The sequence below is a fragment of the Cricetulus griseus genome (genome assembly GCF_003668045.3).
Source record: "Cricetulus griseus strain 17A/GY chromosome 1 unlocalized genomic scaffold, alternate assembly CriGri-PICRH-1.0 chr1_0, whole genome shotgun sequence".
In the NCBI taxonomy this organism is placed as follows: domain Eukaryota; kingdom Metazoa; phylum Chordata; class Mammalia; order Rodentia; family Cricetidae; genus Cricetulus; species Cricetulus griseus.
In genome coordinates this window covers 134848529-134866836 of record NW_023276806.1, presented here as the reverse complement: position 1 = coordinate 134866836, position 18308 = coordinate 134848529, and the positions used below count along the sequence as shown (strand labels likewise).

The 18308-nt window shown below is 40.9% G+C and overlaps 1 protein-coding gene across 2 annotated transcripts; it reads right to left on the bottom strand.

Moving 5' to 3' along the window:
• Window positions 1-5079: 5079 nt before the first annotated feature.
• Window positions 5080-18054, bottom strand: Rxylt1 (ribitol xylosyltransferase 1). Of its 2 annotated transcripts, none has more exons than XM_027392290.2 (6): window positions 17693-18054; window positions 16824-16979; window positions 13306-13408; window positions 10710-11024; window positions 8613-8783; window positions 5080-5513 (listed from the first exon to the last, which is right to left on the bottom strand). In XM_027392290.2, exons 1-6 carry the CDS (start codon window positions 17934-17936, stop codon window positions 5096-5098), a joined length of 1407 nt encoding a protein of 468 aa, XP_027248091.1. In that variant the 5' UTR covers window positions 17937-18054; the 3' UTR covers window positions 5080-5095. The 2 variants fall into 2 exon arrangements, with proteins under 2 accessions (XP_027248091.1, XP_027248092.1); XM_027392291.2 differs by having other exon boundaries at window positions 17768-18052.
• Between the last annotated feature and the right edge of the window lie 254 nt (window positions 18055-18308).

The following is an 18308-nucleotide window of genomic DNA, read 5'->3' as shown; positions in this document are numbered from 1 at the left end:
GCTGTCCTGGAACTAGCTCTTGTAGACCAGGCTGGTCTCGAACTCACAGAGATCTGCCTGCCTCTGCCTTCCGAGTGCTGGGATTAAATGCGTGCACCACCAACGCCCAGCTTAAACTACTTCTTAAACCTTTACAACTTAAACTTCCATATCCTTGGATATTCTTTTTTTTTTTTTTTTTTTTCATCTGATACTTTCTCATGAGGCACAAATGGTTGATTTATGAGAACGGTCATTGCCAAGCAAGGTCCTCTAAATAAAGAAATAGTAAAAAGTTACATTGAAACCTGCTTTTATGTCTGCTTCTTTCACCAGGAGACCTGATAGCTCTAGAAGCAGCAAGGCCCGCTTTTCACATTGGAAATGAACTAACTAGGCAGCTGCTATTAAACTGTTGAAGCTATAGTTGCCAACAACATGACCAGAGATCTGAGAAGAATAAATCTGAAGAGGAAGTATATAGCAAATGACCTCTGTATTGATTAAAATGACAGACCTACCAGCTCCCTGGACAATCACTTTAGGCTCATCCTAGGCAATCTTGGTAATCTTGATGGAGGCTGGGTGGCTTCAGTCTTCAGTGGTCACACCAGACAGCATTAACTCATTAACTGCCACATGGGGCAGAACTTGCCTTCAGCTGACAGACCCAGAAGATCCAAGAGACTCTGAGGGTGAGGAAACTGGGAGACTGGCTTATCTTGGCAAGACAAAGAGGGGCAGTCAGTTCTCCAGTGTCCAGCTTGTCCACAGATTAGGCAGGGTCCTGGAGGCTGAAGAGGCAAGGGGGTAGGTAGTTTGCTCTGTAGTTAGCACTTATCACAATCCAGGTGGAGTTGTCTTCTTTGGGGGAGACTTTAGGCTGCCTCTAGGAGCTGACATTTTTGTCTATCATTGGAAGGCTTTTTCATTAAACAGTTTAAATGCCATATTCATCAGATCTCTGAAAAGTTTTGAGGGACATCTATTAGGTATGCCTGATTTTAAATAAACTTTACTTACTATTATATAAACATATACAAGTTACTTGTTTTAGGCTTGACCTTGAAAACTGTCAGTGACGCAGCATGTCTCAGCCTTAGTCCATGAGGTTCTACCTGTGTGGGGGTGTGTGGACCTGGAAGCTCCGAGCAACCCAGCGGCGATAAAGACCAAACACAAGCAAGTTGTCATCTTCAGAGAACTCTCAGTTCCATGTTGTGGAACTAGAGTCATTTCTTTATTAGCCATCTTTTCTGGTGTTTCTTAACCATCCTGCTAATATCATGAGGCAACCATTTCTCTCTTTGTTCCCTCGCTGCTCTGGCAGCTGCCTCTCTTTCTAACCTTCTATATTCACAAGTTATTCACATACCTCTCTCCTCTGCCCAGGTGAGGGCCTATTCAGATGTTTAGGCACAAACAGATGCAAATAAGAGGCATATTACCCTCAGGCCATGGTAAACAGTAGTAGCCTTACTGACATTAACAATACAATAGTGGGCCGGAGCTTTCAGGTGCTCCAAGTTTAGTGAGACCCAAGGCTGAATCTCAAAATATTCCATAGCGGAAATACTTTGGTCCCCCAGAAAACATATATATAGAAGACTAAATAAAGCTTACTCCTGTATGCAAATTACATTTGTATTTAGCATGACTACAAGTATAGTTTTGGACACATTAAAGAACTTGATTATTTATAAGGTGACTATTAACTTGGATGATTTGATAATCATTAACAGTTTACAAGTTAATAGCTTTTATAAGACTAGGGTTTGAATTTTTATCCCTGTTAAATTTAGCCTTAAAATTGTAATTTTTGAATCAAAGCTTTTATTATCAAATAAAACTTCAAATGTGAGACTGGGAGTTTTTTAAAATCATGAACATAGTCCATAGAGAGGTTGGCAGCCTTGTTTTCTTGATCCTTTCATAGTGTACCATTCCAGAATATCAGGTTCAGTGTGCCTGGTTTTATGTTGAGGTCTTTGATCCACTTGGGCTTGAGTTTTATGCGGGGTGATAGATATTGATCTGCTTACATTCTTTTACATGCAGATATCCAGCTTGACTAGCACCAGTTGTTCAAGATGTTTTTTTCCATTGTGTATTTATGGCTTCTGTATCAAAAATTAGGTGCCCACAGGTGGGTGGATTTATGTCTGGGGGCTCTCCCTCATATTCTTACAATAATTTTCCAGATTGCAAAAGGTGTTTCCATGTTCCTTAACTTTAGCATGTTTTCATCAGAACTTTTTATAAAAGATTCTAGAATACCTTTTAAGTTTTCCCAAGCTCATTTTTATTTCTGTCAACAAACAAAGACAGCTTGCCCCACATCACAGATTCAATTCTGAGAAAAAGGATAGACTTGACAATGTTTCAGATGAACATTGAAAATCCCTCCTTGGTTTTTCCTATTCCCAGATCCAAGGTTATTTGCTGCTGGGCTGTTGGGAGCACACAGCAATCAGTAGTTAAGATTGTGTCATCAAATCAGCTTCTATAAGACAGCAAAGGGCAGCAAACTAAGAGCCCAGGAGCATGACCCTGGTCTCTCAGAGATATAGCCAAGTAGACAACTGTTTGCTCCTGACCCCTGATCCCTCCCCTACTCCCACCCCATGCTTATACCTTCCTGCCATCTTCCTAGGACAAGCACACTCTGCTCTCCTAAACTACAGTCATAGCACATTTGTGAGAGGACACTGCCTCTGTTCTAATGGCCTTTTGAAGGCAATGGAGCCTATAGAAGGGGCCTGACTGGCAAAGGAGGCCCTGTCCTTGGTCTGGCCAGTTCCTCTACCTGGTCAAGCATGATGTGGACAGTTGATGTGTCACACTTCTGTTGCCCTGGATGCATCTGTTCTGCCCTCCCTTCTGACCTTGGTGCACTGAAGAGGTCTGAAACTGTGAGGCAACCCCCCCCCCCCACACACACACACCCAACTTGTTTCTGTCAGGTGCCTTGTCACAAGAGCAAGGCAGCAAATACTGTTCATACTGAAAAAAAACTAAGACACAGCATGAGCAGTTGGCTTGGGCAAAATTCCTATGGCAATTGCAGTTTTTAATCTGTTTTTCTGACTGCAATACCCAGTCTTTTGATATGTAATGCTGATTCCCTAGAATGAGTTTATTATTTTTAAAACTGACAGATAAAATTGAACGTGTTTATTAAGTGCAATGTTTAAGGAATATATACATTGTGGACTGGCCATGTTAGACCCCCGGAAAACTCAGGCCTCCAGGGTCTCAGCCCAGGATCGAGGTCACCCCAATCACCAGGCGTATTTGAAAGCTTGTTGCAAACTGCATGAGGCTTTATTGTTGTTTAACGAGCTAACCCCATGTTAGCTCCGGTCTTTCACCCACCCCCTATGGTGGATGGCTAGCAAAGACAGCTCGAACCGGCTGCAGAGAGATTTTGTAGGGCAGCATAAGGGGCGTGTCAAAGGGTATGCACAGGCTCAGGATTGGTGTGCCTTCAGGCTTGGAGGGCTTGACCTGTGTTGATTGGCCAACTGGTTGTTATGGCCCATAGGCCCTCCCAGGGTGGTTGCTATGCTCTACAGTGTCATTGCTGTGTGCTTGTCCATAAAGCACACCCAGAGCCGTAAAGCATAGCACCACCAGCTAACTTCTGATTGGTTCCTTGTCACAAGGCAGGCACCTAACCTTTAGTGACCAAGACAAGGTCAGGCAAGTGCATGTTCGACTGTTATGGCTGCCGAAATGGGGAGCTGGTCCCTTCAGCCACACCTAGCTAATTATCTTAGAGTTAATACATTTTGTGAGAGCACATAGCATCCACTCACTCTTCAATTACATTATTACAATAATCACCATTTTTTAAAAATAGAGCTGTTAACTTCATTGAGCCTATCAAACTGTAATTTTGTAGCCATTGGTTAGCATCTGTCCTTATGCCCTCACATCCAAATGTCAGCCCTAGTAAACAGTACTGTTAGCTCTTATTTTTATATCAGGTGTTAAGTGCATTCGTGTGCAAGTGTCCATGGTGGACAGAAGAGTGTCAGGACCTATGGAACAATCCTTACAGATGGTTGAATGCCTGGCATGGATTCTGGGTACCAAACTCAGCTTATATGCAAGAGTGGTAAGCACTCTTAACCACTGAGGCAACTCTCCAGCCCCTAATGTGGGCTAAAGTTGATGAGAAAAATTAGTAAATGCTGACTCAAGTCATTTTGATAGAACTGTCGGGGCCCAAAAATTATCGATTATAAAGTTTTGGGGTCCAAACCTCCACTATTTACAGGAGCCTGAATCTCCCATTGTCTTTCAGATGCCGGCTAAATTACCACTGGATGGCTTGGCCTCAGTGGAGAATGTCTCCTAGTTTGCATAACAACAGACCTAGGCCCTGGGTGCTGCCTGCACCTGTTCTGAGGGTTTTGTTTATATGCCTAGGGACTGTTTAGGAGTGCTGCTAGGGTTAAAATAATCTTTTGATATCAGCTTTATATATGATAGTAGACGTCTTCTGCGGTCACCCCCACTGTTGGAAAGCTATTTAAGAGGATGCATGAATAAACCAGAGACTCCAGTTTCCAGCATGGACTGAGAGCCCTCATGAGATGACAAGATGTGTCTGTGTCTTGTCCTTAACACCGCGGGGTAGCTAGGAGTTTCTCCAGGTCCATGCACCCCCACTCAGGGATGGACCTGAGGCTGTTAAGATGGCTCTGATTACAGCCCCAAAGACATCAGTTCGGAGCAGATGGCCTCTGTAGTGTGGGACTGATACAAGCCGGGGCCTGGCAGAACTGAATCTAAGTAATTTATTTATCTGATGTGTGTGCATGCTGGTGGGAGGTCACAAGACAGCCTGTGAGACTCATTTCTCTCCTATCATGTGGTTTGTGGGGATTGAATTTAAGTCATCAGGTTTGACAGCAAGCATCTTTACCCACTCAACCATCTTGCCAGCTCAATCTGAGTAAAATTTTACCATCTCTTTTATCTTATACACAGTAATAGCCAAAAGGGAGAGCATTTGGTCTGTTACATAATACAGAAGCAGATGAAGGCACCTTAGCAAACGCACTATAAATACACATACTTATGAGCACACACTTAGTATTAGATATGATTAACCTTTATTATTCATAAAAAATGAACTTTCTAAAGTATTAGTAAATTTCCGCTTTAGTTCTGTTTTGAAGTGTTGGTACCACTGAAGTAGCATTTTTCTTCTTTGAACTTTTTCTTGTAAAATGATAGTCTTCTCCTTTTCTAAAATAGCAGGAAGCTCCTTCCAGTCCTTGATGAAGATAAAGGGAGCCCCCATGGCCTTGAGTAACTGCAGAGGAGTGCTGTGGTGACTGGATGTGTTTCCACAGTGGCCAGCTGTCATTACATCTTCTACCACAGGAACTGAGCCAAAGGAGCTGGCCTCATATATTCTGTAACATTCTGTGTTCACTCCTACAGGACACAATGTGAGGTCACTCTGAAGCAAAGCATCTTGGTAATTCCTAAGACTTTCATTTGTCTCCTGAGGCTGCCACCTAGAAAATTAAACAACAAAGACATCCCTGAAGGGTTTTACTTTCCTATGGCATCTTTATTGAAGGAAATATTTTCATGTCAATTATCAAAATTGTGAACAAATTATAGAGATGATAATTATAAGGGACAGTGAAAATGTTGGAGCAAATATATTTCTTAAACTTTTTAAGAATTTCAGGATGTGGATATAGTCCAGTTGGTAACATTCAAACCTGGTATTGATCATCATCCATCTATAGAGCAGGTGTGGCTGTACATGCCAGTAATCACAGAAGTTGGTATGTACAGGGAGGATCAGGAGTTCAAAGTCATCCTGGGTGATACACTGAGTTTGAGGCCAGCTTGTGCTACGTGAGACTGCCTAAAACAATTTTTAAAAGAGTTTGAACATTTTATTATTATATATTTAAAAATATCTGGTGGTCAATTTTTGAATGGGTAGTATTCATTCAATCTGCATTTTCCAAGTGTCGGGTCCTTTCCTTCCTAGCTTCCTCTGAGGCATCTGTGTTAAGTTCTAGTGGTGGGCATTAAGTCTTAACTAAGCTAATGTAAGGGCATTTTCTAGAAAGGCTGTAGATTTGTGAGGAAAATTAAAGCAGAGAAGTACAGAAGGCCTTCCGAAGTGACAGGGCTGCACTAGAGAATGTTTCATTGCCAAGGACTCAGAACACAAGAGTTGATGTGAACAGGCAGGCCATGAAAGTGTGGAGAAGAATGGAGAATAAACAAAGATGAAGGTCATAAGATTGTATGTGCCCAACATGCTCAAGGGACTATGAGGAGTGACTGAGGGGGCAGGTGAAGAACAAAGTCTGAATGGTTATAGAAGGCTGTTCTATGCGCATGCGTTTTGATCAGGTGACATGAGCAACAAACATTTTAACAGAGTCAATCTGGCTGCTGTGTCAATAATGGAATATATAGGCCACTTATATGTAGGAGCTGAGAAATCACTTAGAAGTCAAGCATTGATTTCTGGTTGCATCTTCTTAGTGAAACAAGCAAGCATTTTTAAAGTAGGGGAGATTGAGGAAGAGGTGTTTTGAGTTTAGGACAGGAGGGAGGGAGAATACATTAGGAAGAAAACTGAGCAAGTGTTGAGTTCTTCAGTTTTCAAACTGTGCATACTCGTGCAGAGGCATGTGTGGGTATGGGGCAGGCAGAAAGTTAGACCAGCCAGGGTAGGGTTTCCTAGATGGGGGATTGAGGAACTTGCCCTACTCCACTTTGAAGGCAGGAGTCATTATACTGTATTTAAAAAAAATAAGTTTCTATTTACTGTGAGAGTTGAGTTGCTCTCTGCTTCCTAGAACCTGACCATCCCCAACCCATGACCTTGATTTGTTTTTGGGAATACCCTGACCCTCCCTAACCACACAGTTGGTGAACTTTTTTAAAGTTTTTTTTTTTTTTTTTTTTTTGCATTTCCCTACTGTCCCATTGTCTCCCTTCTGTAAACTCTTGTGACTACTTGTCATTTTACTCCCTAAAAGGGGCCTAAGAGGTAGACTCAGAGCTGTTCTCTTTAGTCTGACTTAGGAGGCAGTCTCTAGCCAGCTCTTGGGTACACCCCCCAAAAAAATCAAGTATGCTTCAAATTTGGCTCAAATTGTGGTAGTGGTTTTATTCTAACCATTGGGATTTAACAGGATGAGGAAGGTGAATGTATATTCAGGGATGGTTGATTGTAAAATTAACCTGTGTAACACATAAGTGAATACAGGGATTAGAAGATAACCACAACCACAGGATAATAAGAACAATAGGTTGTAAATTCCAGCTGAGTTGTGGAGTCAGGTTATAGGGAATGAACTGGAATGACAGGATAGGGTGGCTACCAAGGAAAATGCTGGACTTTGAGGTCATGGTGAGACCTTGTGTTTATGAAATGCAAGTGGTCATTTAGGAAATGACCACGATAGGAAATGGCTGAGGTTAGCTCGAGGCCTAGGTCTATGAAGGAGAGGAACTGCAGACTGAGGTAAAGGAAAGACTGCCTACTTAGCTTTAGGAATCACCAAGAATTAAGACAAGACCGGTGTCAGCTGGAGTGACAGGGCACAGGTGCAACATTTGTTAAGGAATCAGGGTGGTAAAAGCCCAAGGCTCAGTGCTGCAGAGAATGTCGGTAACAGTTACTCATGCTGGCATGAGACTGAAGAACTGGGGTTTTGGGAGGGAAGAGCAGAATGGTCTAGAAGCAGCAAGAGCATAGAGGGTACTACTTGACCTCTAGCTCAATGCAATGAGAACCATTTTACTAGCATTATTCCTCCAGTAAGCCTTTCCTCTATTATTCTTTCCTCATTCACTCACTCACACCAGCCTGTTGTGGTCAGCACCCTCCTGCCTTATGATTTTTGTCTTTGCTTCTCCCTCTACATAGGCACTGCTGTCCCACACCAATACATGGCTGACCCTGCTCCTCCTTTGGGCCTGTGTTTCATGTAGCCCTCCCTTTATCTGGTACTCTCCTGGGCTACTTGAAACCAATGCTCTCCTCTTCACACCCAGTCCTCTGCATGGTCTTCTTCTGCTTCATTCTTTTTTTACACAACATTATCATCTTCTGACACACGCTATGTTTACTTGTGTCCTTTGACAAACATTTAAGTGCTATGAGGGAACATTCATTGTTTTGTTTTTCACTGTTGACATTATCTAGGATACATTCTGGCATACTGACAGTTGTTTAGCAACTGTTGAGTGGATGAATTTAATATAGTTACATTAATAGTAGTGACATCCATCTAGAAGGCAGTTTCTGTCACAATTAAAAACTACATTTCTAGGTCTAGAAGCATATTTTTAAGGCATTTGTTCCCTGGCCACTCTGCTTTATACTCTGTGTTTATTTAAAAGCAAAAAAAAAAAAAAAAGCAAAATGACTTTTGTTACTCTATCAATACCTCCTTCCTGATTACTTGCAAAAGATGGGAGAAGAGCCAGTTTCTTCCATTTTAGTTACTACTATGGCTTCTGATAGGACAGTAGAATAAGCAGTTACTAGTGATTTTTCTGGAAATCTATTTGTACATAAAGTGATATGCAGACTGGAGAGCAACAGGGAGGAACCATGCAAGCATAGAACTTACTGTTCTCTTGCAGAAACCCAACAAAGTTTCTCACTTCCATTTTGTTTCAAAATGTTCATTAATGCTTGTCTTGATGAATTTTCATAGACAGTTCCTAAGAAATTACATATGTAGGGCCTCTCATCATGCAGCATTGACCAGGTGGCTTCAACCACAGGGAACTTCCTGTATCTATAAAACAAGCACTAAATTACTATATGGTAGAACCATCCTACAACCTGACTTGTTAGTTTATGTATAGTAAGGACATTTAAAATATGATTTCCAAACACACTATACATCACAGACATATATAACCATCATTTATCCATTAATAAGAAAATACACTGTTATAGTCATGAGCTCTGAAAACTTAATTCCAAGGAATTTGCAAGCATATTAAAACAAACAACAAATAAAACCTGTATACCATATATAGGAGGCTGACTACACTGTACATGAGATCATTATGGCATTTTGGGTCACATAAATTTTTGTTTGTAGAGTACTGTACATAATAGCATGTTTAACAGCATCCCTAGTGTGGTGGTTGGAATGTAATTGAGCCCAAAAAGCTCAAAGGGAGTGGCACTATTGGAAGGTGTGGCCTTGTTGGAGAAAGTATGTTTCAGTTCACTTCCTGATATTTGGATCAAGATGTGGAACTCTCTCTCCTCTCCAGCACATGTCTGCCTGCACACTGCCATGCTTCCTGCTATGATAATAATGAACTAAACCTATGAACTGCAAGCCAGTCTCAATGAAATGATTTCTTTTGTAAGGGGTGCTGTGGTGATGGCATCTCTTCACAGCAACAGAACACTAAGATACCTGGGATCTACTCATTTAATAGCAGTTGTGACAACTTCCTCTCTAGTTAAGACAACCAAAAGTTTCCAGTTGGTACTGAATCTTTCCTCACTGGGAACAGGATGAATCTGGCAATACCAGAATTACTATGTTTCTATCTTCCATTATACAAATAGGTGATCTCATACATTGTGGAAAAAAGTAAAAACATTTTTATAAATATAGGCTCTTCTCAAGCAATAGATTTTTCTGAAAGTCTTAAAAGTGGTGTACTTGACAAGTCTTTGAAATTTTAAGGCAGGTCCTAGTCCAAACCTATTTAACTGGAATGCTGTACATGTAGGGGTGGGAATGTGTTACTGGCATTTCTCTGGTGACATCTGTGTAGCTAAATAGAGGTAAAACTGAGGCTACAAATGGTGGTAACCAGTGACATAATGAATGTCTGATTTAAGTCTATCAGTGAGATGATTCATTTACTCAACAAATGAGTACCTACAGTGTATCAGCATTATTTAATTTTTTTCATTTATGTGTATATGTGTATGCCTGCGTCCCTCCACGTATAGCCATGTACCCACAGAGTTCAGAAAAGGGTGTCAGATCCCTTGGAACAGTAATCATACACAGCTGTACGATATACCATGTTGGTGCTGGGAACTGAACCTGGGTCCACTATAAGAGTAGCAAGTATTCTTAACTGCTGGGCCATCACTGTAGCCCTTCATACACACTTTTAGAGCAGTGAAGAAAATTCCCGCCCTCAGAAAGTTTATATACTAATGGGAGCCTAGATTAAAGTTTGCTTACTATTAATCTATTCACAGAAAGCTATAAAAAAGTTTTCCAAATTTATAAGCTGGGGGATGATTACATACTGATGATCTTAAAAGAATTAATCTTTGCTTTTATAGTTGAGATTTACATAAAGTCAGCTAATCACAAGTATATTCTCTACATGAAATATCACCACAAAAGTATTTGCTTTTACTAGGAATTATGGCTCTATCTTTGTTCTGTTAAACATCTCTTTAAGACACCAATAAGCATATTTATCCTATATTCATTTTAAGACAAAAAAAGTACCCATCAGGTCTCCTCAGAGGAGGGTAAAATATTCCCAAAACAGTAATAACAAAAACCTGTCACTACTGTCACTGAGGCATGAGACCACACTTTTATTGGCCCCAGGAAAGATTTCCCCTGGCCTTATCATGTGTAAACCCACTGCCATTTAGAACTCCATGTTTCTGATTCAGAACATTAGACTTTGGAGTCCAGAGATGCACCATCTTATCTAATACTTACGTTGCTACACCTAAAGGCCACTGGAGAACATCGGCACCATTAATCCAGGGGCTGTCATATGTTATGAAAAGCAGGTCCACAAAGCCTCTGTTTCTTTTGAGGAACTTCATTATCCAGTCATTGTCACAGTGCTCATTTCCAAGCAAGACAACAGCTAGATGCTGCAGTTTTTGGGTTTGTATTAAATTCTGTGTATAAAGCAACCACTGGGTGGCATGGACGATCTTTGCCTTTTCTCTTCCATTTAAAACAAGTACCACATTGTCCACATCTATGGAGAAGTACCCTGGAAGTACAGCTGGGCCAGTGATAAAGCTGTAGAAAACAATATACCACAAAAAAGAGATAAACAAAACTGAACAAAGGATAATTTCAATCACTTTCTATAAAATCCAAAATGATATTCAATTTGTAGTCTCTTTAGAAATGAAATTTGTATAATACCAGTTCTTCTAAATAAGTCTGGTACAGGGTTATAGACCACTAGAAAGGTTTGGATACAAAATTCAACTAGTATACGAGAATGGAATATGTGGGATTCTCATTTCTTCACTGAAGACAAGGCATCGGAATATAATGTAAAGGGAAACATCAAGTTCAGGGTATTCTTAACACATAATTAAAAGAGTTTGTGTGCATGTGTGTGCACATATGCATGCATGCATGTGTACCAAGGTTGTGTGTGTGTGTGTGGAGGCCAGAGAACAAATTGTAGGAGCTGGTTCTCTCCTTCCACCACACAGGTTTTGGAGCTGAATTCAGGTTGTCCAGCTTCAGGGCAACCATTTTTACCATCTTGCCAGCCCTTAAAGTGCAATTTTATGTAAATATGAAAGTACATATTGGAAAAAATACTTATATACCTTCTATCAGTAGAAATATAAAAACCTGAGTGAGAGCATACACCAAGCTCCTAACAGCAATTCTTCCTGAAGAATGAAGAACAAAAGGGCTAGGAAACAAAGAAATGTCTTCTTTTATTGGAAACATTTCTTTGAAGAGGAAAGTTAAACAAAGAACTCATGACAGTTGAAATATGTTGTGTAGTGGTTAGCAAGTAGGAGTATGTTATAATTCTTTGTTTGCAATGCATTTTTTAAGTTTTCATAAAAGGACTAGACATGCTCCATAACTCACATTGTCATATGTTGCCCCAAACAAACTTTGCCACTCAAGTATTTTGATCTTTCATCAAAGTGCAAAGGAATGAGAAGTTGGGAAACAAACAGTGAGTGTGGACAACTGTTTTGAAGGTATGGATGAGGACGGAAAGGAAATGACTGCAGGTGGAATAAAGGAAAGTCTTGGAAAGAACAGTCTTAGACAAAGATGGCGTACACAGATGTAGGGAACGTATACCTAGGACTAGGAAAGATCACCTCACAGAGTGCTTGTGATGGGTAAAGGCTCTGCCCGAGAATGGGTAAATAACACTTGAGCATGTAGTTAAGGGAGGTAAGTATGAACTGTCCTCACTTTTCCTTGAATTCTGATCCTCCTTCAAAGTGCTGGCAATAAAGTGTGCTACCACTCCTTGGTCTATGTGGTGTTGGGAATTAAGCCTAGAATCTGTGCATTTTAGGTAAGCCTTCTACTAAATGAGCTATATTTCTAGCTCCTTGCTACTGCATTTAAAACAAGAAATTATGGAAACTGCTGAATTTTCCTACTATACATAGAGCTTATGTATGACTTAGTATAACACACAGGATGAATGCTATGCTTTATTTAACTAAGGTTATCATTGAAGCGTCTATCATGAAAATCCATTAGCTGAAGAATAATCATAGATAAAGAATTCATGTGTAGAATTCTAAAAGATAATTTGCTCTTGTAGGTAACAGCATATGTCTAAGCATCAAGACTTATAATTTTCAATATATTTTTTTTCTCCTGCTTGCCTTAACTGAAAAATGTCTTCAGAGTAAATACTTCAATACAGAGAGCCCAGAGAAATCATTTAAATCCTAAATGACTATGCAAACAACATATTTTTGAAATTCATTTAAGTAAATACCTACATAACTTGATTGAGCTTACTACCTGCACTTCCAGGAGTTTATTAATTTTGGATAAATTATATATTACTTTTCATTTGATTTAATAAGATATTTTAAAAATCTGTTATAGCACTTGAATACAAAGTTCTCTAAGAGGAAATAGCACTGTTTTTTGATGATAACATAAAATCTTGCATGGCCAGCAAATGCTCTGTCACTGTACCAGCTTTCCCTCCAAAATTATTTTGTAATGTTCAATTTAATAAGAAAATATTTAATGAAGCTTGAGCTATGAATACATTCACAAGATTTGTTTATGTTTTTTCCAAGCTGAAATGGAAAGATGTATAAAAGTATGTTTTCCGAGCCGGGTGGTGGTGGTGGCGCACGCCTTTAGCCCCAGCACTCGGGAGGCAGAGGCAAGCAGATCTCTGTGAGTTTGAGACCAGCCTGGTTTACAAGAGCTAGTTCCAGGACAGCCTCCAAAGCCACAGAGAAACCACGTCATGAACCACACCCCCCCAAAGTATGTTTTCCTCTAGTAGTTACATAAAACATCATATAGCAACACAAGGTTAATGCTGTCCAACTGATACCTGTAATGTGTTCTTCCTACAATTGACTGTCCTTCCCTCCATTGAGCAGTCACATCAGTGGGATCAAGAGTGCCTTCAAAAATATGTTCCCAGAGATACAAACCTGGTAACAAAAGAGAAAAACAGAAACATCTATTGCCTTATCCATTTTAGTATGTCTGAGAAATGTATGTTTTGTTCCTTTTTATCTTGACTACGAGCCTAAAGGTTTCCTGCCATGGTCTGCTGGCAGCAAATGCTACCAAGCAAAACCTCAGTCGTCAATACAGCAACTAAAAATATGAGGGACAGACTTCAGTGGGTGTTAAAAGTGGGTTGTAGTAATGATAACAGAATCTTTTCCTTTATACTTAGGAACCCCTAATGTTACTGAACCCTTACTGCCCATCATATTCTGAAAAAAAAATGTTTGTTATAAACTAAATTACCATCATTATTAGAATATTGTAACTGGAGGGACTAAACGTTTTGTGCTGAAGCCACAGGAGCTCATCAGTATACCCAAATATTCAGTACGTCAAGGGGATATTCCTTCCCCATTTGATCAGACATCCTTGAATGCATGTTCTCCTCTGCAGACAAATGAGACACTTCATCCTTTCTCCTTAGGACAACCATGGTGTTTTACCTTGCTTTCATCTGAATGAAAGCTTTACGAATGGACAAGATCAGCAGTACATATTAATATACTGAAAGATGCATTTTGTTCTACTTCCATGATGCCATGTTACTAAAGTCACTCTAACAACCAAATTTAAAATTTGGGCAATCAGATAGAGCTTCCAAACATGTCAGGCTGAATAAGGCCCTGCTTCTCCATGTCCATATCTTAATCTTCTAGAACCTGTGAATATTATCTTGCACAGCAAGAGTATCTCAGTGTGTCTAAGGTGCTAAGATGGAAAGTCTTCCAGAGACATCTGAATGCCCCCCACCTCACCGAGAAAGGTGGGAAATAAAGTTGTAATGTTTTGAGTCATGAAATATGGTATTTGTTACAGCAGTCATAGAAAATTTCATGTTAAGTGGGCAGGATATAGTATTTGGAAGTGAGGTGCTACTGCAGCAAACAGTTAAAAGTGTGTAAGTGGCTTTGAAATAGGGAAATGGGGGTGGCTGGAAGAATTTGGAAGAACGTGATTTTAAACAAAGACTACACTAGAATGCCTCAAACTGAATGCAGAAAAATGCAGCTGCTCACAGTTCATTTAGTGAGAAAGACTCATGTGAGAGTGAGGGCCACAGCAGAGAAAGCCTACACTGTCTTAAGAACACGCAGACTGTCACATGCTGGCTGTTGGTAGAACATGCATATTAAAGGTTGGCTGGGCATGTAAGGAAATGTGGACTGTTATTAGAAATGATGCAAGAGGACCTGTGTTGTGTAAGAGCCACAAACTTAGCCAAACTGTGTCCCAACTTATAATTGATGAACTTGGGTATTTCTCTGAAGAGATAGCTAAGCAAAGTACTAAATGTCTGTTTTTTGTATTTTTTTTTTTAATGATTATAGTAAAATACAAGAGGAAAGAAAGAGAGACTGAGAGATGAACTGTTAAGCAACAAGATAGGATTTGACAATGGGAAAGTTTTGGACCACTCAGATTTTAAAAGATGATAAAGCACATTGACTGTCAGGAAACCATGCTCTGGAGAATTCAAGGATGTGCTGGCTGTAACTAGCTTTTTGTTAGTGCCTCAAACAAAATTAAAATATTTATCAGCACAAGAGGCTTTTGGAAGAGATTATGCATGTATTTGTGGATTTCCTTAGCCACCTTAGTAGATGCCAGAAACAGAGAAGGGACTATCCAGGAAAGATATGTGGGGAAGTTCCATGTCTAATAGAGTGAATCCTTGTGACAATGTACAAAAGACCTTCAAAATTTAAAGAATGCAACGCTATCAGGAATTCTGCCAACTTAGATCAACTGCGACAGAGAGGCTGAAACGAATGAAGTCCATGTGGTTCAATAATTCTACCGGCAGGAAAAGGCTAATAAATCTACTGAGCTACAAACATGATATTCTTCATGCAAAAGGGAGGATGGCTCCAAAGGTAGAGCTGAGGAAACAGAAGGCAAAACTGTGCCCGAAATCACCCTAGGTAGAAAAATCTCATGGAATTTGCCTCAGTTCCCAAAGTGTTTGGACCAAGGACTCTGTTTTATGCCCATTTTCCACTTTTAATGGGAATTCTATAACTGGTTTATTATGACCATATGGGGTATATGCTGATGATAGGAGTGTCTGATAAAGTTCAATGACCACTATGATGCTTACTGGATCTAAAAGAGTCTGAAAACATGAAAACCTGCTCATTTGTAAAATTCAAAGTAGAATGAGAATATGGAGACTTACAAGAAGGAATTAGTATTTAATTTAAAATTAAACAACAACAGAAAAAACACTACCAGCAAAAAATCCCTCAAAAACTGTTAAAATTGAGTACATAACAAATCCAGGAGGAGCTATTTGAAGTTCAGAGTTCAGTAGTAATCTTTAAGATTATCTTTACTGTAATTAATCATAAATAAATTTATGAAAATACCACAAGCCAAGCACTATGCTATTTACCCTTTTCTCATCTTGTACTTACTTTCAATTATATCTCTTACTGTAAATAAGTCCAACTCATGCTCAAAGGCCAAAAAAGCAGAAGGAAGAGGGGTTATATAAAATGAAGGAATGTCAATCAAAGGGTATAAAGTCTCATTAATACAGGATGGATTAATTCTGCAGATCTAATGTACAGTATCATGATTATACTTATGAATACTATATTGTATACTTGATATTTCTGAGAGATTAAATTTTAAGTGTTCTCACCAAAAATAAGTATGTTATATGATGGATAGCCAGCTGACAATTTCACAGTGCAAATGTTTATCACAGTTTCAATGTCATACACTGTAAATTATATCTGTATCTATAAAATCTCAGTCACTGAGGGCCTCACTCACTAACTGAACATAATGTACATCCTGGAACACTATTCTCCCGATAAAGCAGCTCTTGTGAACTAACAAGGTTTTTATTTATTTATTTTTGGTGCTGGGATTGAGCTAAGGGGGGTTGCACATGTTAACCCTGTACACTGTGCTATACCCCCAGATGACATTTAAGTTTAATCAGCTTTATACTATATTCCCTCACTGGGCCCAGTGAACATTAGCATATTAAAAACAGAGAAAGGCTTGCAATGAAGAACCTTATTGAACACTGCCCTGTTCAGCATTGTCTGCTCACTAATGCAGAGCCCATGTACCCCCCCTCACACACATACAGTGACCATTAATTATATAGATGAATAAAAATTCAGTTGGCAAAGAGTTACTATAAAATGATGCTACACAGTCTATTTCTGTATCTACCAAGGAATGCAAATAACCAGCAGGGGAGTACTTGCATGAAATATCTTCATTAGACAAAGAAATACATACTCCAGTGAATTCAGTACCAGTATAGTGCAGATTTCACATTGCCTTCCCATACCTTCCCTCTTTGCATTAACTTACCAATGGCAGCTTTGCCCCAGATTTGTATACTGCGCTCAGTTTTTTCTCTTGTGGATTTAGTTAACATCTGCAGGCTAGTTTTAATTCTGTGTTGCTGCTCGCTTTTTTCATCTCCTTCCCAAGGGTTCCATTCTTCACTCTCCAGGGCCGACTGATCTGTTTTAAAGAGAGCGACTGCGTTCACCCCTGAGGAGTAACTGCTGACACAAAGTCAAGTCATTTGAATGAGATGCTAGAGTGGACTACTAGATTCACCTTCAAGTTTCAGAGGCAGACAATCGAACTTGAGGCATAGAATTAAAAAAAAAAGAAAAGAAACCAACATTTTTGTTATTGAACTATCTCTGTTAAAGTTTAAAATTTTCATTTTTAAACATGAGATAGGACAATTATGTCTTCCCCACAAACCTTTGGAAATATTTGCAGAACTCATATCAAGCTACACGTTTTAGTTCTGGAATTGTTCACCATTTTTATATATGTAAACTATTAGTACAATTTAACTTTAGCACGCTGTCTCCCCCAAAGTCCTAATACAACTGTGCAAAAATTCTGAGCGGGGATGTGAAAAAGGACTGCAATTCCAAAACAGGTCAAAATACCACATGGGACTCGGAGCTGGGAATATAAAGCACGGCCTTCTGAAGTCACATGACTAGAAAGCCTCATGCTTAACTTGAGACAGCTGCTTCAGACGCAGCGCGCTCTGCGGCTCGCCCGCAGCATTTCTGCAACTCTCTGGCCTTTGAGGCGAAGTGAGGGGCCACTCCATGCTGTAAAGGCGTGCACGGGGTGGCGGCTGCTGCAGGAAGCTCGCCACCGGGGTGAGAAGAGCCTCCAGTCCGAGCCCCGAGCTGGAGAAAGCTCACCTAGGGGCCCGAGCGATCCCAGGGCGAGCCTCAGGGCGAGCCTCAGGCCCGCAGCCCAGCCCGCCTCGGCCCTACCTCGGCCGCGCCTCTCCTTCGCCTGCACCGCCGCTTTCCTGGAGCCCCGGGAGCTGGCGGCCGTCGCCCGGCGGCGGCGCCCGAAGAAGACGTGGTAGGCGGCGTAGATGGAGAAGAGGCAGTACAGGGCGACGAGGAGCGAGCACAGCCGTGTCCGCGTCAGCCGCATCCCACCGCGGCTTCCGGTCCCGGCGGCCTCGCCTCTGCCCCTGACCTTAGGAAAAGCCCCAGCTCAGGCCCGCGGCCCGCAGTGTGGGCCAGGCGCACACCCAGACGTCGCGCTCAGTTCCCGCCCTCGGCTCCTTAGCCCCGCCTCCTCACCACAGCCTCCTTCAGGCCCCGCCTCCTCACCAACAGCCTCACTCAGGCCCCGCCTCCTCATCCACAGCCTCCCTCAGGCCCCGCCTCCTTACCAACAGCTCCACTCAGGCCCCGCCTCCTCACCAACAGCTTCCCTCAGGCCCCGCCTCTTCTCTCACAACCCCCATTCAGGCTCCGCCTACTCTCCCACAGCCTCCCTCAGGCCCCGCCTCCTCACCAA